At 41.9% G+C, this 24,382-nt stretch overlaps 6 protein-coding genes across 6 annotated transcripts; 1 reads left to right on the forward strand and 5 right to left on the reverse strand.

The window, feature by feature from the left end:
- Positions 1 to 594: 594 nt before the first annotated feature.
- Positions 595 to 2,062, reverse strand: DSM5745_07898 (P1 family peptidase; the record flags this gene model as incomplete). Its single annotated transcript, XM_026749914.1, has 6 exons — positions 595 to 921; positions 971 to 1,040; positions 1,097 to 1,115; positions 1,174 to 1,663; positions 1,733 to 1,917; positions 1,972 to 2,062. The coding sequence occupies 6 exons, from the start codon at positions 2,060 to 2,062 to the stop codon at positions 595 to 597; spliced, it is 1,182 nt and encodes a 393-aa protein (XP_026601946.1).
- Positions 2,063 to 2,938: 876 nt separating this feature from the next.
- DSM5745_07899 (uncharacterized protein) lies at positions 2,939 to 7,455 on the reverse strand (the record flags this gene model as incomplete). The annotated part of the gene is made up of 4 exons (XM_026749915.1): positions 2,939 to 4,481; positions 4,598 to 6,083; positions 6,140 to 6,746; positions 6,808 to 7,455. 4 exons carry the CDS (start codon positions 7,453 to 7,455, stop codon positions 2,939 to 2,941), a joined length of 4,284 nt encoding a protein of 1,427 aa, XP_026601947.1.
- A 557-nt stretch (positions 7,456 to 8,012) lies between these two features.
- Positions 8,013 to 9,815, reverse strand: DSM5745_07900 (uncharacterized protein; the record flags this gene model as incomplete). Its single annotated transcript, XM_026749916.1, has 1 exon — positions 8,013 to 9,815. The coding sequence occupies one exon, from the start codon at positions 9,813 to 9,815 to the stop codon at positions 8,013 to 8,015; it is 1,803 nt and encodes a 600-aa protein (XP_026601948.1).
- A 1,664-nt stretch (positions 9,816 to 11,479) lies between these two features.
- Positions 11,480 to 12,193, forward strand: DSM5745_07901 (uncharacterized protein; the record flags this gene model as incomplete). The annotated part of the gene is made up of 2 exons (XM_026749917.1): positions 11,480 to 12,096; positions 12,151 to 12,193. 2 exons carry the CDS (start codon positions 11,480 to 11,482, stop codon positions 12,191 to 12,193), a joined length of 660 nt encoding a protein of 219 aa, XP_026601949.1.
- Positions 12,194 to 12,401: 208 nt separating this feature from the next.
- DSM5745_07902 (polysaccharide deacetylase family protein) lies at positions 12,402 to 13,359 on the reverse strand (the record flags this gene model as incomplete). The annotated part of the gene is made up of 2 exons (XM_026749918.1): positions 12,402 to 12,865; positions 12,912 to 13,359. 2 exons carry the CDS (start codon positions 13,357 to 13,359, stop codon positions 12,402 to 12,404), a joined length of 912 nt encoding a protein of 303 aa, XP_026601950.1.
- Positions 13,360 to 14,887: 1,528 nt separating this feature from the next.
- On the reverse strand, positions 14,888 to 16,234 carry DSM5745_07903 (alpha/beta hydrolase family protein; the record flags this gene model as incomplete). The annotated part of the gene is made up of 1 exon (XM_026749919.1): positions 14,888 to 16,234. The coding sequence occupies one exon, from the start codon at positions 16,232 to 16,234 to the stop codon at positions 14,888 to 14,890; it is 1,347 nt and encodes a 448-aa protein (XP_026601951.1).
- Positions 16,235 to 24,382: the final 8,148 nt, after the last annotated feature.

Below are 24,382 nucleotides of genomic sequence, written 5' to 3' on the forward strand. Positions count from 1 at the left end.
CGGCTAAACTTTGCAGGTGGGAGGTGGGTGGGCAGGTACGTACTCTACCATTATATATTTCTCACAGTTGCCATACCACACATGCAAAGCAGGCATTCTATAGTGCTCTGTTTGTTATGGTAAAGTAACAGAATCTTGTTTATAATCTACAACATGGAGTTTTACACCCAAGGGAAAGGCTTACGCCTAATGTCCTGCACGCACTCACAGCCTGCGTTAAGATCAAGACCCTATACCGTATACCCTTTGCCTTCCTGGTTGGATTTACGCAGGACACCGCGAAACATCTTCATGCTGTCATGCCACCTAATCTCAAGCCCATTTTATAACAGACAACCTGGGCTGCCTGATGCTAATAATAATAAGCACTGGGAGTAGCATGCGTCTGGTAGGCATGTATTCTTAACAGGGCATCTGGGTTATAACTCAAAGCATACTACCTAGGTAGGGATCTGCATGCGTGCGTAGAACAAACAGAGTATCTTCATTCTACCAAACAGCTTACTGGGCAGCTGCATGTGTGCGTAAAACAAACGAAGCCTCTTTATCCCACCATAAACCATCCCGGGCACCTGCATGCGCGTAGAACAAGCCCTACTCCACCTCGGGCCTAACCATGTACCTCCCCAACAACTCCCGCACCCGTTCAACCGGCAACGCCTCCGTATATCGTCCCTTAAACCCCCTCAGGCTCTCGGCCTTGCACAAACAATTCAGAATCGCCTCCTCGACCGCCTCCGACGTCGCGTAGAACAGCGAGTCGATGACTTCGTTCTTCAATGTCTCGACTCTATGCGTTTCAAGAGGCGGCAGGTACTCGAAGCCGCTGGAGCCCGTTGCTAGTTCGTTGGGCACACTGCCGGTCGAGAGCGCGAGGAAGATCTCGCCTGAGGCGTTGCGGCCGGCGGAGTGGCCGCCAACCTGGAAGCGCAGGGTTAGTCGAGGATAATGACAGGTGGGTTGGGCTTACCTGGGTGATTCCCATGCCGGCGTGTTGAGCGATGCGGCGGAGTTGGTGTGGGAGGAGAGGGGCGTCGGTACTGTGTGGGTTACTACGGAGTTCTTCCGCTGCAGCAAGGACGGGACTTGAACTCACATGATGACGACGAGAATACCTAGAGCCATATTTATCAGCACATCGACGCCACAATGGAGAGAAAGATGGACTCTTACTCCCCTCCGCCGCCCTCCCCGCAGCAGGCAAGCGCACCTCCTTCACCCCCTTCTCTCTCCTCTCCCTCTCCAAAAGCTCACCGACAGGAACATTCCCAATCCTCAAATCCAGCTTCGCGCCATGATTCGCCTGCACAATAACCCCAAGCATATACTCCTTCCCGTCTATACCCGGAATTACCCTCGAAGCCGTCCCCGTCCCCCCCTTCCACCCATGACACCGCATCGCCGTGCCCCCACCACAATTCCCCTCTAAAATCTCGCTTTGGGACTTCGCAGCCTGAATGGCTTGGTAAACAACCTCTTTATCAATCACCGAGCGGCGGATATCGTTAAGGAGTCCATCGAATGTCTCGCCGACGACGGGGATCGTCATGCGCCGCCCGGCCTCGACGTCATTTTCGCCGAGAGAATCAGCCTGGCTGAACTGGAAGGCAAAGAGCGCGTCGTAGACTTTGCCGATGCTCACTGTGTTTGTGAACGCGATTGGCTATACACCGCCATTAACTCGCGACCCATTGGGGGGAAAAGCTATACCCCGTGGATGGGTAGGACGTACGCTATTGGTAAACCCCCACTCCGCAATCCCATGCGTCCCCGTAAACTCGCCCATGCCGTTTAGGTCGTGCGAGGCCGCGTAGCAGGGTGTCTGGCGGGTTCCGTCGACGCCGCGCGGGAAGATCAGCGTGACGCCGGTGTGGACGTCCGGCTCTTCGTGGATTGTTACTTGGCCGACCGTGACGCCTGGAGAATTAGCTTCAAGACGCCTTGCCGGATTAATAAGGTGGGCAGCCGTACCCTTGACATCGAGGAGGGAGTTCTTTGGACCGGGCTTGAAGCGGCCTGGACTGTATCCGAGATCGCGAATTCGGGGTCGTGTGCCGCCCATGATCTTGATGGTGCTTGATGCACCAGCCCAGGTATCTTGGCGGGAAGCTTGGGTTGCTTGTCGGGTTAAGAAGAGTTGGAGACGCTTCTGTTGGGGATCGAGGACAATTTATAGCATCCCTGGTCTGTCGCAGCCTAGCCCGTGGTCTGCTCACCACCGCAAATGCTACCCTGACTTACTTGGTTAGTGCCTGCTAGTGTCAAGGAATCCAGTATTTCTGTGGTCTCTCCTAGTCTTATCAAAGGACCTCGAGTTAGTGCTAAATCCTCACCCATACAGAGGTGGTGCCATACCGTCCTTCCTGGATGCAGATAACGAGGTGCTCCAACTTCTAGCCCAAGCTGGTTGCCTAGATAGCGCCTTCTTAGTCAGGCTGGTGTATGTTGATGCCTACCGAGCGAACAATGACGTCTCGACTGCCATACTGCAGCCAACAACTTTCGGAGAGGGCAATGGGTCCCAGAGGTGCTTTCGAGCCACCCTGCATCTAACAAATTTGCTTTTTGTTCACAGGACTGTATTGCTAGATAGTATCAACACCCACCAAAGCTCAGACGGGTTAAAAATTGTGACACTGCGGACAGCTTTTCAGAGTGCTTCCTTCTGTATCCATGGCGCGAAAGACCAGAAACACACTAACCACCAAAAGCAACCCCTGTATTGTCAATACATACATAGACACATCAGGACGGAGAGAGTGAGAGGCAGTGCGTCATGATCAGATAGTGAATCTGGGCCGTAATGTTGAATAGCACGGGCAATATTTCGTACGGCCTGGTTGTCGTGAATAGCATAACGTGTAGACCATCAGGCATCAGGGCCTTGAGCAAGCTTGCCGAGGACCCGGATGCTCGCGCAAACAGTCTATCCCGGCCATTACTCTGATGCAGAAGAATGAGCTGCCGTGTCTTTCTCGTGGTCAGAGTGTTTCCGTTGTTTGTATTCAAGTATTAGCTCCTCGCATTGTGCATGAAATGAGTATGTCCAGAGCTTCCCAAAGGAGGAGGGTCTTTTAGCTCCATTTTCAAGAAGGACCTTCAGCCCAGACAAATCCCTCTTCTGACAAGCGACCATGAGCGGTGTGATCTCCTCATCGTTCGCGATGTCAATATCTGCGTTATTTGCGATCAGGTGTTGCAGTATCGTTGTATTTCCATGGCTTGCGGCCATTATAGTCGCGGTTGAGCCCTTGACATCCCTTGCATTCAGGTCCGCTCCGTTCTCAATCAGCAATTCCGCCACCTCATCATGTTGCTTCGAGACAGCCCACATGACCGGGGTTCTGTCTGTGATATCCCTGGCATTGACGTCGGCTCCGTTCGCAATGAGTAACTGCACAATGCCCGTGTTCCCATTTTGCGTTGCTTTTAACACAGGGGTGCTTCCATCATAGTTTCTGGCGTTGACACGTAAACCGCGGTTGACCAGAGCCAAACCCACAGCTTCACGGCCACAATATGCCGCCAGGGAAAGGGACGTGAACTCGGACCAGTCAGCCTGCTCCAAGTCTGCACCGCCATCGATAAGGATGTTGGCCACTGAGTTGTGTCCCCGAGCTAGGGCCCACAGTAGTACCGACCGGCCATCTTCGTCCCTGGCTTCGATATTTGCTCCATGCTCGAGAAGTAATCGGACGACAGTCTCATGACCGTCCTTTGAAGCTAATAGCAACGCCTCCCCCTTGAGCCCAGGTAAGAAATTGACGTCCTCGATATTGTCGAGCAGTACCCTCATAACAGTTTCATGGCCGTGGGATGCAGCGTCCAGGATTACGCCGCGTGCGAACTCTGGATCCTTGGCCTGTCCACACTTCTCGATGAGCAACTTCACCAAGGAGGCATTATTGCCACTCTCGGAGGCGTAGAACAGTTGCTGCCAGCCTTTTTCCCCAACGACGCTCGCGCCCCTTTCTATGAGCAGTCTGGCGATATTTTCGGATCCGCGCTCACAGGCACAACGCAGAACGGTACGCTCGGGCCCAGAGAAGGCATTTACGTCTGCACCTGCGTCTATGAGGGCATTCACCATATGCTCATTTCCTCTGATGACGGCAGTGACCAAGGCGGATTCTTCCCCGTTCTTGGCGGCATTCACATCAGCTCCTTCAGAGATAAGAAGCATTGCGACATCGCCGTGGTCATTTTCTATAGCGCGGACAAGTGCAGTCTGACCTGTCTGATCCCTCTCATCAATGTCAACCCCAGACGCAAGGACCGACTTAACCAACTCCATGTGCCCTTCCTGCGCCGCCCAGGAGAGCGGTGTTCGCTTTTTATAGTTGACCAGATCTCTGCGCTGAGTAAACCCTTCTGTCATATCGAGACCATTGATAATTGCTGAATGGCAGTTAAGGAGCGCTGCAACCGCGTCTTTATGTCCGTTGGCTAGGGCGGCAAAAAATGGGTATCCTCCCTTTCCCCTTGAACATGAACATGAGAATCAGTTGACAGCCTCGTGCGAATGAGATTAGAGTGGCCCTTGTCTGCCAGAATGTAGAACAAGCTCGCGTGGGAGCTGTATCGTCGAGTTTTGTACTTCTCGAACAAGTTATTCGCCCTGACCCAGTTCATGACGGGGAATGATGACAGGAACTGGTCCTGTGAGACGTACTTGGCTACTGCATCGGCGTGATGGAAAATGTGCTGTGTAGCGTACTGAAGGAACGGATGCGTATAGTTAATCAATCCCCAATCATTCTCAATCGCAGCAATCAGCTTGTTGCGTAGGTAGAAATCACAACATTGTTTCAGCTTCTCGTGACTGAATGCTTCAATATTGGACCCCAGACTAGGCCACAAATCCAGCAGACCGTTGTCTTTGACGAGGAAGTCTCGGACAGATTCGTGGATAAATTGAACGGTTGGCTGATTAGATCCAGTCACTTCCGCAAGTCCTTTCGAGCAGTTAATGACACGCCTGTTGAGCCTGTCCACTTTCTCGCCAACATTCTCATCGCTAATGTCAGGTAGGTTAGAATCAGCTAGGGCGTTTAGCGCTAGCCCGGACCAGATTGCATGGTAGAACTCTGTCGGTTTCAGAGGCCTCTTGGAGTAGAGAATCCATAGGATACAAAGCAAAACGTCTTCCATATTGGCGTTGTCGCGCCGGATAATGTATTTGAACAGCTCACTGAGATTACTTGGTATCTCGGCAAGCCTGCGGCGCAGAGCCAGTGCACCACGGCGATATTCTTTGTTGAGGATATCAACAACAAGCACGACCCACATAAACACTCCCGATGCCTTTTCAAGTACTTGTGGTCGAAGCTGTTCAAGGAAGTTGCGGTCTTGAATTAGAAGGCGTTTATTGATATATGTTTCCAAGTCAACACAATGACCTAGCTGGCTTTCGAGCGTGAGTCGAATGCCCCGTTCAATATTGATATAGGGATAATGCCTGCTGGAAAAGCAGGCGCGGAACGCAACGCCTGTAGCCGCGGATTGTTCCCCTAGCTCCTCAAAGTACTGGACCATTTCCACAACTTGCTGTTCATCACATTCGTCAAGGGCATCGATGAAGCAGGTAAAGGACCGTTTGCCTAGGCCCGCAATAGCGTTGTTGAAAAGGTCTTTGAGCAAAATCAAAGAAGGGCATTCTGTGTCAGGGGTGAACACGGTATCGAGATCGTCCAACACAGTTTGAAGATCAGGATAAGCTGTGAGCAACTGGAAGACAAGTGATCGGTACATTCCATAAACGGACTTTTCCAATGACTCGCCTCGGGCGTTGAAGAAGAACGACGCAGTTTTGTTCTTCCCGGAACGGGCTTTTTTCTTCGAATGCAGATAGGCGAACTTCATCATCGTGGACTTGCCGACGCCTGGCTTTCCACTGACCCACAAGAAACCGCGATGATCTCGCAAGCCCGCGGGGCCAAGCCACAGTTGGTAGTCAGGGTGGTTGAGGAACCATTCGCACGTTTTACCGTACGCAGGCTTAATGGTTGACTTGCGGAACTCGAGTTTGTCGAATCGCAGGGAGTATAGCAACTGTTCGCGCCTGTCCATCAGTGCGGTTTGCCCTGGATAACATTTGTCAGCAGTACCTCTTTGAGTCGTGCTCGCTAGGAATGCTTACCGTGCTCAGGCGCCGGGGAAAACTTTGGGTCTTCGATGGGTCCATGTAACTCCGCGAGGAACTCCCTGGCGTAAGCTGCAGCCGTTCCTGCGGCGTACTTTTGCCAATCTTCGTTCTTGTGCGAGTCTGAATAGTCGCAGATTCCGCGAATCGAAAGACATGGAAGTACGTCCATCAAGCCGGCAGCTTGCATCTCAAAAGATATAATATCGAGCTCCCTCGCAAGGTGATCCCTGGTTTCGCCACTCTTGATAACCTGGTTTCCGGAGGCGATCCCGCCGAAGTGGATGACCGTAGAATGGGATGCCCGAGTACTTCGCAGCACTAACTTCGTTTCGTCGCAATTGTCACAGCTTCTATCTGGATCGACATGGTTATATGTCGCCTGGAACAAGCGATCCGGCATTTGGGGTCGAGTGTACTCCGGATGGCCGTCCAGCGTGTCGCGAATTATGGACGAGACGCGGCTAGGATGCAACTCATGCTTTGCTCGGAGGCTTGACACGGCTTTACCGAGTCGCTGGTCTGGAAATCTCGGGGATCGCGGTTCGGCGAAGCTCTTCACTCCCAACAACTTTCCCCAAATCACTCTGCATAACTCTTGTTCCTACCACAATATCGCCCAGGCGGATGTCAGCCTTACTGGGCACGCCGCCTCCAATACCTACCATTAGCCCCGCTTGAATCGAAGGGAAGGTACGTCGGAGGTTTGTGACGAGACTGGCTCTATTGTTTAGCCCATTTTGAGTTCCGGGCGAGCAAGCAATCACCACGTTTTTGCCCTGGATTCTTCCTAGTGTGTAGGTGTTGGTGTCACCGGAAGACGTGGGCAGTGATGCGTGGGTCTCATCCAACATGGTCAAAGCTGCTGCTAGTTCAATGTGCGGTGCACAAATCCAGGCGATGGTGTAGTCTTCGTGCCGAAGTACGGGTCTACCGACATCCTTGCGAGTTTTCTGGCGCTTGCAGGGGTGCGGCGGACTCGGTTCGCTCTGATCTTCATTCAATAGGTTGGGAGTTTTCTGACGCTCGCAGGGGCGCACCGGACTCGGTCCGCCCAGTTCATTATCCAATAGGTTGGGCGTTTCCGGTGGACTCGGCTCGCCCTGATCTTCATTCAATAGGTTGGGAGTTTCCTGGCGCTCGATGGGGTGCGGCAGACTTAGTTCGCCCTGTTCATCACTTAATACATTGGGAGTATCCTGACGCTCGCGGGGGTGCGGCAGGCTCGGTTCACTCTGGCGCTCGCTGGGGTGCGGCGGACTCGGTTCGTGCTGTTGTTCATCCAATGGATTCAATAGGTCTCGGATGTCCATTTCGACGGAGCGAGCAATTCTCGGGCACCGAACAAATCCGGTATCTGAATAGCAACCGGTCCAAGTGGAAAGATATTGAACGATCAATTTTTATCACCAGTCGCGGGGAGATGGAAAAGATTGCCGACGTGCAGCTGCAAGTTGAAGGCGGAAGTCACCTGACCGGGGCTAGGTAAGGGCGGGCCTGCTGCATGCGCCACGATCAAATATCCAATCACCAACGTTCCTGCCGCAAGGCGAAGGGGAAAAAAGTACTGTACGCAAGGCAGGAAGGGACGCAGCGTGGAATGGGACTTTCAGTATGCCATTGGGGGAGTGTTACTGTGGCACTTAGTATGTTAATGGGAAGGGCGGATACTAAGAATCACACAAACAGTAGTCGACTTACTCGGGAATATATCCCTGTTAAAATAAGCGTCAGCCATAGCTAATTGGTGATCAGGTTCACATAATTATGCGCGAGGAGGCCATAAATACAGTCAGATGGCAACTGGAGGAGAACAAGAATCGCACCAATTTGTAGCAGTGAACCGGTCCGTAGGCACCATAGCCAGCCATCACAATACTGCCCCATGATCCATAAGTAACTGCATCGTAGCGTTGAAGGCCTTTCTATCTTCAATATCCTCATGCCTGAACTGGGTGAGACACCACTTGGGTGTCAGCCCGAGATGATCCCGCGCATTCACGTTAGCCCCCTTTTGAAGTAGTAGATCGCACATAAGACAGTAAGTTGAGTTAAGCAACGGCGCACTTAAGAGCAGATGCAGCGGCGTTCGACCCTGCGGGTCAACCACGTTTGGATCGGCTCTGTCTGTAAAGAACAGTACGAAGATTAGGAAGAAGCTGTACTGCCGATCGTGGTTGGGTATCTCGAGTGAGGATCGAATTCGGCCGTTCGGGTTCAGAATCACATGTAGAGGGAAATTTCCGTCGCTGTTTGGTATGTTTGGATCGGCGCAATGGTCAAGGAGGCAAGTGCACATGTCCAGGGTCTCGGTTTCGCAGTGAGGAGGCAGCGTGTAGTGCAGGGGTGTATTTCCCTGAGAGTCTCTAGGGTCGACATCGGCGCCTTCTGCAAGGAGGATTTCAGCTGCATAGGTGTAAACCTTATTTGCGGCTATAACATGCAGAGGTGTACGCCCGTTGACGTCCGCCATATTCATGTCGGCCCCAAGGTTGATGATGTTTTGGATCGTCGACCCGGAGTACTTCTCCACAGCTAGGTGAAGGGCGGTTTGACCGTGGTAATTTGTTGTATCAATGGAGAACCCAAGGCCGCAATATAGCTCAACAAGGTCATTTTGCCCGTGAAGTAACGCTGTTTGCATGGGCTTTTGTGCAGGATAGCCCGCTGCCTTATTCGGGTCAGCTCCGCCATCGAGCAACAACCGAGTGATTTCGACACGCCCCCACTGAGCCGCAAGACACAATGCCGTTGAGAGGGCTACATCAAACTCCGAGCTTTCGTCCAGCACAAACTGAACCATGTGGGGGTCATCTCGTCTGATAGCCAGGCGGAGAATATGTTTTTGGTGGCGGGAGATGTCCTGAGGTGGAGCGTCTGTGCGTCTCAGGCTGTAGTACCTCATGCAAGCCTTCAACTGCCAGCACCGCCGTATGATTGTACGCGTGACGTGTGATTGATAGGTAAAGAGCTCAGTAGCACCATCTTTCCAGTCGCGGATATAACGGGCCCAGTCTTCTGTCTTCAGGATGGTCGGCCAATCTGTGTGACCTCCATGCGCTTTGAGAAGCCCCTCTACCCCAGTTGCCTCGTGCTTGATGGCATACTCCAAGGGTGTCTTTCCGTCGTCGTCGGAGGCATTGACATAGGCGCCGTGCTGCAGGAGAAGCGCCGCGGCTCCGACTTGGTCGGCCATTGCAGCATAGTGAAGAGCAGTCCGCCGCAGCTTTCCGGAGCGGAGATTGACGCGATGGACCAGTAGCTGGATGATTGATTGCTGGCCGTAAAATGCCGCCCATTGCAGCGCCAATGAATACGAGCGCTTCTCGGCTGCCATGCGTCGGGAGGCGTCATATTCCTTGTTGTCGTGACGGCCGCGCTGGTACTTCGCCTTGTAGTAATTGACCAACTCCGGTCGGCCTCTCTCGATCAGAATCTCCATAGGTTTCCGGCAAAACCCCTTTGGGAGACCATTTTGACGCGCATCCTCCTTGGCAATCGCGTCGAGGTACTGGGTGCGGGACAGGCGGGAGAGAGCATCTCGAATCAGTTCGGTGAGCCGGCGATTGCCAGCGAGTTTGAGAGCTTGGTAATCGAGAATGGGGACATGCGAGAGGATTAAGCTCCATACATCGAACGGCAGAGCGTCAAACGAGCGGGGTTGAAAAGACATTGGTTCTCGTGGTGATGGGTCAGATAACCTTTGGAACCCCGCGCCATCGGCGACTCCAGCTCCGCCAAGCCTCGACCTTTTCCGATCCTAGCCCGCGCTAAGCCTTTTCGGGACAGCTCTTGGTATGGCAGGCCTGGACAGAAACTGACCTTACAAGAATAATTCTCCAAAAAAAGTAGAAAGAAAGATTCAAATAGAACTGCAGTCATTCGATGAGACTAGTGAAGGTGCTCATGGTGGTTCTGACGGTTGAGTTGAGTGTATATCCTCTTACTAGCACCGGGTGAAGTGAGAATCTGTCTTGGTAGCCAATACACCGGGAAATACTCTCGTAGTTAGCTACGTGAACAGGCCAGATCTTCACCCGCTACATGCCAAAGGATGTAAGTATCAACCGACCCAACGGTCTTCCTCCACGCTCCACGGTAGCCCTACCAGTGTTCGAGGCTCCCAGCCGAATACAATCCATGGAAAACTTGGCTCACAATCATAAGAACCAAGGACGTGGCGGTCCAGCCTTTATGCTCACGTCATGCTGCCACCCAAACTTTATATATCATTCACGCCCGCCAACTGCAATCCCCCGCTCCGACGAATCTCTCCAGAAACCACGACAATAAATCCCTCAATATCAAGCCTCATTCCACAACAATGTTCCAAATCCTCCTCGGCCGCGGCGGCCAAGCAGCAGGCCGCCGACTGCGCACTGTACCCACCCTCTCTCCTTCTCCCCCAATCCAGCCCATTCTGACGATCCCAGAAACCCTCCACAGAAGGCCATATCCCGTATGGCTCTCTATACCGCCAAGGTGCAGCGTGGAGTGCCGGCGGCGTCGGTGTTGGAGCGACTCTGTTCGGTGTCTATAGGACTTTCCAGTCGATGAGAGCGTTGCGATATATCAGATAGGACATTCGACGGCCATTCGTTGGCAAATCTTGTATGAGACGACCTTGCGCGGCATTTTGTTGTGAATATCAATGTCAGTGCATTTATCGGAAAAGATATATCTCTCCTTTCAGTATCAGCGTTATACTCTCTGCCAATAGTATCATTCGCGATGGCTTCTAGAATAGCGAACATTCGTTGAAAGAAATGCGTCAGAGTAACCGTATCACGAGGCCACTTGTATCGAACCATCCAGACCCAACGTGGCGAACTAATCCGTCCTTTAAAGCCCCACGGTTCAAGCTCGCCAGCTCCAGCTCAGCTTTAGCTTTCCCCAGGTTCCACGTTCCCCATTCATACTTCCACCCCAACCACTCTCGTCACTCCGCACTGAAACCCTCGGTGGAAGCAGAAAACACCGAGCCCCATCATCCAATCGGCGTTCATAACAAATACCACGGAAGCTCCACGGCTCAACGGACTCAACTGCTTCGAGGCTTTCGTCGAGTGGTGCAGCTGTGACGTCAGGAGATCGTGATCCATGGATACGCTGCGCACCCCCATCGTTAAATGTCCTTCTTCCTACCCTCCATCACCGCGAGGTCGATCTTCAACGTCAAGCTTTGATCTTCGATTGCCTCACGACCGTACACGATACGCATCGACGAGATCACCTGTCTGATCGGAGGTTTCATCGAACAACCGAAACGGAGATTGAGTTGAGGCCTTGCTCGCTATATACCTGCACGGCACGGCAAAATACCACCTTAGTTCAAAAATGGCATTCCGAATTAGGCCCTTAACAAGCGGGCTTCGAGGCCTCACAGCCCTCCCCCGCCTCTCATCACTCCAATCCCAATCCCGACTCATCTCATCAACAACCCACCCCCAAAAACCGGCCACCCCGCAAACCCACCCCTCATCCTCATCCCCAACAAGCACAAACGACATCGAAATCGAAGTCCTAGAACGCACAATCCTGCGCCCCGAACGCGCAGAAGGAACGTGCTCCGGCACCGACAACGCCGTCGGAATCTCCCGCACAGCCTACGACCCATCCACCACAACACCCGAATCCGAATTCGCGTGTTTCGAATCTGAATTCAGTCCGTCGGGCCGAACGGATCCACTGTTCATCAGTCCTGCAAACAGGGACTTCTCCCAGCTATTGTCTCGAGAGTTAGACGGGCGTGCGATCGAGGGCGATAAGCTGGATCGCCTGGGTATGGGCGGGAGTGTGCGTGGGTGGGTGAAGAAGGGGAAGGAGGTTAAGGTGCGGGTTATTGGGAAGGATGGGAAGGGGCATGAGGTTTGGAGACGGATGAGGATGGGGATGGGGGATGAGGGGGATCCGTTTGAGAGGTTGCTTAGGGGGTTGAGGAGGGTGCAGATGAGGTATGTTCTCTTCGTGATTTATGGTATTGTAGAGTGGTACTGACGAGGGTATAGGGATCAAGCGGAGAGAAAGGAGGGGAGTCAGAAGGAGGTTTGAGATGATATCGGCTGGTTTGATGCAAGAATTGATCGTTTTATTGATGACTAGCAGAAGAATCGCTAGGGGACGGGAATCGGAAATTGGATAGGAGAAACCTGGTCAAGCCAAGATGCACTGATGAGGTACCTTGTACTAAGATAGTCATATAAAATGTAACGGCCTACTTAGATTTACATCCACAAGTTATACATGAAAGCAAAATTCGCTAGTGCCTCTCCTTCCAACCCTGCGCACACTCCCCAAACGTAACAAACTGGACGTCTTCCCACCCCTTCAACCACCCAATAACTCGATCAATCATACCAATAACATGCGCCATCCCACTTGTATCGGGATGGAGGACGAGCGGGAACACAAAGTCCTGCTTCCGACCATCAATAGTCTCATTGTACAAGAATTCAAACCGCGCCTTCCAGTTCTTCTCGATCGTCTCGGGGCTCACGAAGCCGTGCGAGTTGGCGGCGGCTGGGAGAAATTGCATTGGCGTCATGTCTTCCATGTACCAGTTGCACGGGATTTCGACCAGCGTGCTTGCTGTCCGTGGTGCCGGTGGAGGAAGCGGGTGCATCCAGGACGAGGCTGAGACTGATGGAGAGAAGTCAATTGGTTGGGGAGTTGTTCTCGATACCAGGAAGTATGGGGAGGAGTCGTGGTGGGTCAACGAGGTATCTGTGGATGTTAGAACAGGCATATAGACTGGGTGAGTGTGACGCACCATATAAAAAGCCATGCTTTTCAAGAACCTTGACAGTATGTTCCCGAAGCTGATACAGCGGCGCCCTCCAACCAAGCGGTTTCTTCCCCGTGAGATCGGTAGCAAGCTGGACGCACTTGTCGATAACATCCCTCTCCTGAGCTTCGGTCAACTGCGTCGCGCCCTCATGTGCATATCCGTGGCATCCAATCTCGGCACCTGAATCGACAATTGCTTTAGTCTGCTCAGGAAAAGACTCCATTGAGTGACCGGGCACAAACCAGGTCACCGATGAAGAAATGCCATGTTTCTCAAACAGACGCAGCAAGCGGGGTACGCCGACCTGGGCCGCGAAGTAACCGCTGCTGAAATCGGCGAGGCCGTTAGTGGGCGACGCGCCTGTGCCTAGAAAACCGGAGACGGCGTCGAAGTCGACGGACAAGAGAACTTGGACTCGGCGGGTAGACATGGTCGCTCGATGAAGGCAGGCTGGAGTGAGGATGGAGAAAGAATCGAGGATCCGATCGGAGAAGAGGAGGACAAGTGGGATGGAGTGGAGTTGTGGGCCCTCAGACATCCCACTCGCTTTTCAATCGCCTCTTCCACTCATCGTAATCCATCATCTCCTCATCTACCAACATCAATGGAATCCCAAACTGCTTCTGCCGCGGCGGGATGTGATGAAGTGCGCGACATGCTGCGGACTGCGCTGCCCAGCCTCATTCCTTTCTATCCAATCCTTTCCCCGCAGCATCCACAGCGGTTTTCCATGCTCTCACCATAATTTCCATATGATTTGTGACCCGAGGCTGCATCTGCCACACTGCCAAATAAGTTGAACCCTTTGGTGGCGCGCAGAGTGCTCGTTAGGTGTGAATCTTCATCACCCGAGGCCAACCGATTGTCCAGTTGCACAAGCAGGTTGATACCAAATCCGTGGTCGTTCCTTTGCCTGTAGCATTCAAGAATTGCCTCAACGAACTCAGTGCACCCTGCGACCAGGCCATGGCCATGAGCCTTTTGTGCAACGGGCTGGGCGCAGGCAAGGCTGAGCGATCAACGGCGGCAAAGAGGACCGCCGAGCGTCAGGTCACAGGCATCTAGACGCTTACGACGTTCTCAATCGGCTTCGCCGGTCTCAAGGCCCGACAGTCACCGGTAGGAGATAGAAACAGCAGACACGCTCACCTCATAGATATAACCCATAATCCTCTCTTCTTGCGGCTTCCTTATCTACCGCACCGCTGCGCCAAAAGCCTGCCCATGAAATCGACTCCCCGCGCATGGCCCGTCGACGCGACATGACGACCAAGTAGGAAGATTTCGCTTCGTGTGCAGCCAGCCCCTGCTGGTACTGGGACCGCAATGAAATAAAACGGAATGCCATACCTGCGGTCTTCTAGAGTTGTTTCAAGCGGCAAAGTCTGTGAAGGGTGGAGATTGAATATGGAGAACAGTGAGAACGATGAAAGTCGATCCCTTGGGTTAAAGTGCAGGTGAGCTTGTTGTTGGAGAGGAGGATGGCGGATGGAGAGAAGGTGAGAAGCAGGGGAGAGTTGTCGCTTAGGGCAATGGCAATGAGACAAAGGAGCACTCACATACATCCACGGACTGGTAAGTATACTCATATGCTGTTTACAGGTTATGGTGGTCTATTAACCACGAGTAAACCGATACCAAGAAACAGGCCTCTTATTCATAATCCCCCTTACAACTCACCTACGCGAGGGATACAGATGAGTAAACCATTGAGTTGTAAAACAAGCTGGAGAACCTGGCAATCCCTTCTCTGAGTTGGCCTGGCCTTTACTGTGTAAAAGCCCACAGGCCACTCGAATCAAGTGCACATGCTAAATTGGAATCACATTCCTCTCCTCAACCACAGCAGCTCAAAGTAAACAACGCAGCAGGTACAAAGAACCAGAAACAAAAAGACAAAGGTGTAATAAGCAGCAAAGAAATAATCCACCTCAAGCACATCAGTATACCTATCGCCCTCAGGCGCTTTTCGAACGGCCCTGCCCCTTACCCAGAGTCTTATGCAGCCACGCATGCATCGTCCTCGTGAGCTCCTGGTACGCCCCCGTCTGGCAATGATAGCCCGCGGTGCCATTGAACAGGTGGCGCTGGGCATTAGGCCCAATGGCATCTGCCACGCGCTGCCCCTGCCCCTTAGAAACGAACTCGAACTCCGCATCGGCGATAAAAACAGGCATCTCAATGCGGTCGGCAACATCGTCCAGACGATACTGCTTGGTCAAGTTAAAGAATTCTGACGGCGAGTGCGTCTTCATCGCCCACAGTCCGTAATCGAGACCCCACGCCGCATCAGGAGGGAGTTCGCCGGCCTCGCGAAGAGATAGGACCGTGTCATCAAACTGCGTGTAGTTCCCAGCCTCGTATATGGGCAGGAGCTCGGACGGCAACTGCGTCGTGAATCCGGCGTAGGCGTCCCACGGACCGCCGATCATGATAACAGCCGACAGTCGTGGTTCGAATGCTGCGGCGCGGCCGGCAAGGTATCCGCCGAATGAGTTGCCCAGGAGCACGAGCCTATCCGTGTCCACGACGTGTGCCTTCTCGGAGAGAACGTAGTCCACAACGGGGGTGACGACGCGCTCCCACTCCGGGATGAAGCCTAGGTTCTGGGTTCGGCGGACAGTGGGCTGCCCGGGGCCTTCGTAGGTAATGCAGTTCCAGCCTCGGAGGAGTGCGTGCGCGACAAAGTGGTGGTATGAATCCTCCTGCGCGGCGTCCAGGCCGTTCCCGATAATGAGTGTCGGCAGTTTGGTGCTGTTTGACTCGGACGCCGCGTACCAGATGGCTTCGATGGTGAAGTTGTCCTCGCGAGCTGGAATCTGGATACGCTGAGCGGGGATGGGCAGGGCTGCTAGGCCTTTGTTGAAGGCCGCTGTCTGCTCCTCCCAGAAGCTGTTGATTTGGGGATTGCTCCAGTTGCGGTGGTTGACTTCGTCGGCACGGCGGAAGTAGTGCGCTGTGGAGAACCAGGCATCTCGCACGTTAATAGGGTCGAATGCGTTGTCGGGGTCCTCGGCTTGGGCTTTGGTCTCCAGGGCCAGCTCGTGGAATGCCGCGGTATAGAACGGGAAGTCGCCTGGTGCTGCCTGAGTCTTTTGAGCAACGCCCAGAATGGGGCCAATGTCGGCGCCTCCACTCAGGGCGTTACTGAGGCCGACTAGGAAGTTGAAGTTGAAGTTTGAGGTTGAGCTTAGGGGCAAAGTAGGAGGGTCAGGATCGGTATTGTTGGCCGCGAGGACGGGACGATTGAGCAACAAAGAAGCGAAAAGTCCCACAACTGGGCCGGAGAAGAGCGAGGCTTTCATGATGAATATAGAGTGATTGATGAAGGAGAACTGTTTGTTGAATTCAACATTGCAATCGATGTATTTCTTTGTTCCTTTATACTTGGTCTGTTTGTCCAGGCAGACGGATTTTGCCGAATTGGGAAACTGCGGATCCGCTTACGGCCGCTAGCCCTGATACAGTATTTGGCTTGCGATGGCGGCTTCCCATTGGCCTGACTGCTGCAGATCGCTGCCGTCGCAGATGGGGAAACATGAGCCGCTCTCGCCACTAGACCTGATCCAGTAAGCGTTTTGCGACTGTAGCTTTCCATTGGTTGAACGTCCCCCGAAACGCCTCTGCCGCCCTGTCTTGGTATTGCTGACTTTCAACGTCATGACTAGGGATGGTAAAATGTTGTTATAAAATAGAATATGACCAACACAGCAAAATGTTAAAGTTTTTTTTAATAATTAGATTTAATATTCACGTGATAAAAAATAAATCTTAATTAACTAATTAAAATACGCTAAGCCTAAATTATAGCTAATTAAGGTACTAAATATTTTGCTTAGGTAAAAAAGTAAATAACACTAAATACTAGTACTTTTATACTTTTTAATAATAAATATATATATCTTTTCTGGAGCTTTAATATTTAAAATTTTTTAATTATAACTATTATAATACTTTAAATGTGAGTCGCGTTTGTATACTGCGGTAAGCTTAAAAGAACATGAATTACTATAATAGGAAAGGCGTTGTGTATTTATAGTAGGAACTAATTACTAATTTTTTTAAGTTAAAGTTTAAAGTTAAACTTAGTATTTTATATATTATATAACTACTACTGCCTTAGCACGTGGCTAGTTTAATACTAAAGTTTTTTTACCTAGCGGCCTTAGGCTGCTAAATTATATTATTATAATATTATATAGTTATAATATTATAATAATAATAATAATACTTTTTTTTTTTAAGTAATCACGCCCTTGCAATCCATAAATTTATATTTATATTTTATAAAATATAATTTAAATTATAAATCTTGTTAAGTGTTATAAAATAAGCTATTTTTAGGTTTATAAAGTATTATAGTTTATATATAATTTATATTTAAAGTTAAGTATAAAAAATTAATTTAATTACCTTACTTTACTTTTAAATTTAAATATAGTGTTACTACTTATGGTAGCTAGGTATAATATTTTAGTTTTAATATTAAAGCACCTTTATAATCTTTTTTTTTTTTTTTTAAGTTTTTTTTATAACTTAATTAAAAATGCCTGCTATAAGTATACATCTTTTTATTATATTTTTATTACTTTTTAATTATTTAATTATATTTTTAGGGTTAAAATACCTTATATTTACTTTTTTTTATGTTTTTTAAGTATTATATTATTTATTTTAATAATATTAGTTTTATGTTAGTATTATTTAGCCTGTATATTTTATTTTACTTTATACTTAGTTTTTATAATAAAGCTTTAAGCTTTAAATAGCTAAATCTCCTTATTTTTACACTTTTTTTAATACCTTTAGTAGCTATTTATAATATATAGTTATTTTATTTTAGCTATTAATATATTACTATATTAATTTTTTATTTACCTTTTTTTTATATCCTGCTGCGTACTTGCCTTTTTAATTTAATTAATAAGCTTTTTATATTTAGCTCTTATTATTTTTATATTTTTAAAACTATTTTTAGTAGTTAAATTAAATATAGTTTACCTTTATTATAGCCTTTATTATACCACGTGTTTTTAACCCTATTTTTTTTTTAAGGTTTCCCACGCTTGCCCTTTACTTTATATTTTTTTTATTTTAATATTTAATATAATTTTATATTATGCTTTAAATATTATTATTAGTAGTTATTTATCTTATTATAATATTTTATTTTATATTTTTTTATTATAGTAGTTAAGCCTTAGTTTTAGCCTTTATTTTTTATTTTACCTTTAATATATAAAATTATATTTTCCTGCCCTTTACTTATATATTAATAACTATTAATATACTAGCTATTAAAATAACTTAATTTTAATACTTATATGCCCTTATTATTATTATTATTACTACTACCCCTGCTGCTATCCCCACCGCCCTTGCTAATAAGGCTTTTATTAATATTTTTTTTTTATTATTCCTAGGCTTTATAACTTTACTACTTAATTTTTATATTTTATAATATATTATATGTGTTACTACCACGGGGCACTAAAATAAAAATATATTTACTATAAATATTATAATAAAAGCCCTTATTTATAACCAGGGGGGTAAGAAGTGCTAGTTTTATTATAATATAAAAAGGGCGCTTTTAAAGTATATAGCTATTAATATTACTTTAATAAATAACTAATTATAAGATATTTTTAATACTATTAATATTATATATATAAAAGCTAGTAATCCACAAGCTTATAAAAACCTTGCTATTTTAAGAGTGGCTTATTAAGTATTTAAAGTAGCTATTAAATAAACTATTATAATTAATAATACACAGGTAGCCAACCCTATAAATATTATTATATTTATATTTAACTTTGCTTTACAGGTTAGTACCCCCCTTAATAAAAATAATAATTTATTATATAAGTTAGTTTCCTTCCTGTAGTATTATTATATTTTAGTTTATTAATTTATTATAATAGTTTTTTTTTTAGTTTTTAAACCTTTATTTAGCACTGCTTTAATAACTATAATTATTTTTTATATTAATATAGCTTTAGCTATTAAGTATATGTTTATATATTTTAATTTATACTATATTATATTATTAATTTTTTTATAAACTTTTATTATTTTTAGTACAGGGTATGCTACACTTTAGCGCTTTTAAGGATTTTTATTAAGGTTGCTTTTATACTAGGTGTTAGTATTAGCGCCCTTATAAGCTTGGTTTTTATTTTATATATATTAAGTACCACGCGCCGCGCGGCTTAGCCACTTATTTAAGTTTTTTATTATTTTTTTATTTTTTTATTTTTTTTTTTTTATTAAAAGGCCCTGCGGGCGCCACTAATTAGTAAAAATAATATATTTTCTTTCTTCTTTATAAATACGCGTAGGTTATAGGCGTAAATATTTATATTTAGTATTTTTTTACTTTACATAATTTATTCTTATAGGTTTTTTTAAAATTTTTAAGTACTATAATTTTAGTTATATAAGCCTTTAGTTTTTATATATTATTTTTTATATTATTTTATCCTTGCTATTTTATAAGGTATTATACCTTGCCCTTAAATTTATAAATATTAAAAATTTTTTTAATAAAGTATTTTTTTTTACTATTTACTAGTATAAAATTAATATTTAGTGCTTGGGATGGGTCGCCGCGGTAAGGTTTTAAAAGTATAATATAAAAAATATTATATAATTATTATATATTTAGTAGGAGTAGTAGCTTATAAAACTATTTTTTTTATTTTATAATTATTAAAAATAGGCTAATAAGTGTCTTACTTAATTTATAATTTAGTTTTATTAACTTAATATTTTTTATATAAAATATAACATAGTTATTAATTTTAAAGCTTATTTTCTTGTGCTTTTTATTATATTAAATTACCATAACTTTTTTTAACTTTTATAGTTACTTTTTTAAATTCACGCGGATTTCCTTAAACTTTATAGCTTTTTAAAGTTTAATTTTTAATACCTGGTTAGGTCCCTTAATATTAATATGTATAATTACCTTTAAATTTATAAAAGCTTTAGTAAGTATGTAACTTATAAATTACTTATACATGTTATTATTTATAAATTATATTATTTTAATTTATTATAATTAATTATCCTAGTACTAGTTAATATAAGCGTAAAGGTAATATTTAACAACTTGGTTTTACCTTTTAATTTAGTTATTTATTTATAGGTAATATATAGTAAATAATTTTTATTTTACGCCTAGGTAGTGGCTTAGTATAGCCTAAAATATACTAGTAAAAAAACTTTTATAATTACTAACCATGTTTTTTAATATACTAATAAAGTAAAAAATATTATTTATAAGGGTATTTATAAGTTATTTCATGTTAATATTTTTTAAGCATAAAATATATTATATAAATTTGGTATATATCTTAACCACCACTAAAATAATATTATATACATGCTTATTATACTTTATAAGTAATAAACTAGTAATAAAGTCTATACTAATTTATTTTATAAGTGCCCTTGGTGGGCTTAATAATTTTAATAATTTATATAATTTATACTTATAAACTATAATTTATTAGTAATTATTACACTTTTTAATATATTTTTTAATATACTTGGTTATATTTAGCTAATAGTACCTTTAAAAAATATTTATAATAATTATATTAACACCTTAATACCCACCTTAGGGCTTATTATAATTTACCTTTATAATTTTTTTATAAAGTGCTATTAACTTTAGTATATAAACTTGGTTTTTAAAGTATAATAAGCTATTATTTATTACTTTTTAATATTTAAGGTTTTTTTTATAGTCTAGATCTACAAGGTTATTCCTTATTTTTTTAAATTTTTTATTATATTTTTAGGCTACTTAAAGTAGTTTTATAATACTTAGTTATAATTTATTTACATGTGGGTCCTTATTTACTATAATAGCTTATATATTAAGTTATAATTTAAACTCTAGGTGTAGTAGTAGTTAGTTATTTAGGTACTTTTATAATTTATAAAAAACTATTTTACCTATGGCTTTTTTCTTTCCTTTTTTAAAAATATAGTTTACTTTTTTATTTAAAGTATTTACCAGGTTTTTTGCCCCTAGGCAGTGTTTAATAATAAAATTAAAAATTATAAGTTTTTTAGCTTATTATACTTGTTTTTATATTAAGTTCTTGGTTATTATAAACTATTATAAATTATTATAATTTATAAGTACCTTAATAAGGAATTTACTGCCCTTAAGGTAGTATTTTTAAACTTAAAAGTATTTTATAATTATAAGTATTTTAAAGTTATGGGTTTTATACCAGGTTTCTATATTTTTTAATTTATAAAACTAAAAGGTAATTAAGTACTATTATATATTTTTTATTAATTAAAATAATACTTTAGTAATAATATACCTTAAAATATTAGTTTATAATTATATATATAATTTAAGGTTAAAGTATTGCAGTAATAGCTATTTTATAAATTTAAGGTGTAATATATTAAATACCTTTAAGGCCTTTTTTTTTAATAAGTATTTTATAACCGCGTTAAGTTTTATAAAATTAAATAATATTATTATAACTTAGCTATAATTTTTAATAAACCTTTAATAAAAGCCGCAAAATTTTAAAAAAAATACTACTTTTTTTATATTTTTTAGCATTGGCCACTCTGCAATGGTCTAGACTTTTTTTAGTTTTATTTTAATTTTATTAATGGTTATAATAAAGCCTAAAAAGTTAATTTTTTTAATATAAAATAAGTATTTACTAACTTTTATATATAGCTTAAAATTATATAGTTTTTTAAAAATTATTTGCATATATTATTTATATTTTTTCTTATTTTTTAAAAAAAATAATAATATTATTTAAATAAGTAATATAAATTATATTAATTAGCTTAGCTAGGGCGTGGTTTATATAAAATTAAAATATTACTAGCGTATTTACTAGTTTAAATAGCATAACTTAGTATTTATAAAGTCTAAATTGCGTTTTAAACGCTGTTTTTTATTTATTTTTCTTGTAAATTTAGAGTTTATAATACGTGTTTTATAAATCTAGCTATATAAAAATTTTTCCTATTTTTAAATAATTAAAAGTTACGTTAAGTAGTGGTAGTAGGTATATATTTTTAATTATAATAGTATTTAGGCTTTAATAGTTTATGTAAAAATATAGGCTATTATTTTTTTTTAATATAAATAGCACTAGAGCTCCCGCAGGGCTTTTAAATAAGTATATTTAGCCTTTTTTAAGTACTTTTTTAATATATTCACGTAAAACCTTAAGCTTTTTTAAAAATAGTAAATAAATATACTTGCTTAAAGGCTTAGCACTAAATTATAATTTAATTATATAATTATAAAATTAATAAAATATAAAAATATTTACTTTTACTTTAAAAAATATATTTATATATTTATAGTATTATTTAGGTAGCAGGATTTTTTTAACCTTTATTTTATTAAGGTATATTATAACATGGTCTTTTTACTTAAAAATTTGCACTAAAAGTACTTTAACTTTTGTAATAATTTTTATAGTATATTTTTATGTTATTATTATATACCATAAGTATTTAAAATTATACTTTACTTTTTAATTATATATTTAATTACTAGTTTACTAATTTAAAATAGGCATCGCGGCTAGTAACCACGGAAATTCTAAAATTATATTATAATTATTAATATTAATAGCTTTAAAGTTTTATTAATAATACTATATATTACATGTAAAATTTCTAGCATAAACTATAAGTATATATTTTTTATAAAATATTACCGTGTGGTTATTAATTATATATATTTTATAAGCTAGCCCTTTACTTTATATTAAGTAAAACTTTACCTAGCACTAGTTTATAAAATTTACTTTTATTTTAAAATTAATAAAAACCCTTATATATTATTATTTTTTATTTTTTTTTTTATTTTTACCTAAATTACCCAGGCCCGCGGTGTATTTTTTTATTTTATATAAATTTTTAAAGCTTGCACCGTGTAAAGCTTTAGGGTTTTATATTTTTTATATTATTAAATTTACTTAAAGGTTATTACCATAAGGGCATTTTTTTTTTTAACCTTTACCTAGTAACTAGTAATATTACTTAAAATATTTAGCATGGTTATAGTTTAAGTATTTACCTAGGTATAGCTTTTTTATAAATAAAAAATTATTTAAATTATTAGGTTATTTTATACTAGTATTTACTTTTATACTTTTTTTAGTAGTAAAAAGTGCCCTAATTTTAATTACTAATAGTTTTATATAAGTTTAGTTAAAAAACTTTTTTTTTTTTTATAATAGTTTTTTTCCGCTTGGGCATATTATTTTTAATATTTATTAARTATAATATATAGTTATTATAGCGCTTTAATTCTTGGTATTTATAAATAAAAAACTTTTTTTATATATTTTTTAGGATTTTTTAGTATAGGTGTCCTTGGCACTAATTATTATTATACTTATAAAATAAGTATTTTTTAATTTAGTTTAATAACTACACAAATTACCTAATAATTTATTATAATTACTACTTTGTGTTGCCCTACTTAATTAATAAATTATTAACTAGCACTATTTTATTATTAATTATTTTAACTAGCATATTAAGAAATTTTTTTAAGTAAATATAATTTTTATTTTATAAATATTAAACTATTCCCGCCTGCGGTTTTTTACTAAAAATCTAATAAATTAAAATATTTTATAGCTATTATTTAGGTAGTAAGTTAGGAAGGTTTTAAAGTATATTTTTATATTTAACTTTTAATTATTAAATTTTTTAATATTATTTACCTGGTATGGTTTTACAAATAATAACTTTTTTAAAAAGTTTTTTTTAAATTATATTATTATTACTATAACCCCTTTAGTGGTCTCCTTTAAAATTATAAGGTTATTAAAGTTTATTTAGTGGGGGATTATTAATTACTTAATAAATTAAATAAGTATATTATATATTTATTAGTTAGCTTTAGCCCTTATAATTTATTAGCGTGCCTTTTTAATTTAAGCACGGATTTATTAATATTTTTTTTTTTTTATAGCATTCTTGCTCCTATAATTTTTTTTTTATTAAAATTACTTTTAATATTACTTATAGCTTTTTAATAATTTTTTTATTATTTTTATTTTTTTACCCCTGGGCGGGCCCTTTATATTTTAATATTTTTTATATAATTTAAAATTTAATAGCAAGGGCGCCCTTGGGATTTTTTAGTTAAAAGTTTATAAATTTTTTTTTAAATATATTAATTAATTATTAAGTTAGGGTTTATAATTATTTTTTTAAAGTATTATTTACTAGTTCCTAGGATTAAGTTTATTACCTAGCTATTATATAAAATAAGTTTTTTTTTAAAAAAAAAAAATAATTAAAATTATAAGTTATATTTATATACTATAATAAGCTTAAAAAAATATAAATTACTATAATAAAAAAGGTGTTATATATTTATAATAGGAACTAATTACTAATTTTTTTAAGTTAAAGTTTAAAATTAAACT

The sequence above is a fragment of the Aspergillus mulundensis genome, assembly GCF_003369625.1.
Source record: "Aspergillus mulundensis strain DSM 5745 chromosome Unknown scaffold_8, whole genome shotgun sequence".
Lineage (NCBI taxonomy): Eukaryota > Fungi > Ascomycota > Eurotiomycetes > Eurotiales > Aspergillaceae > Aspergillus > Aspergillus mulundensis.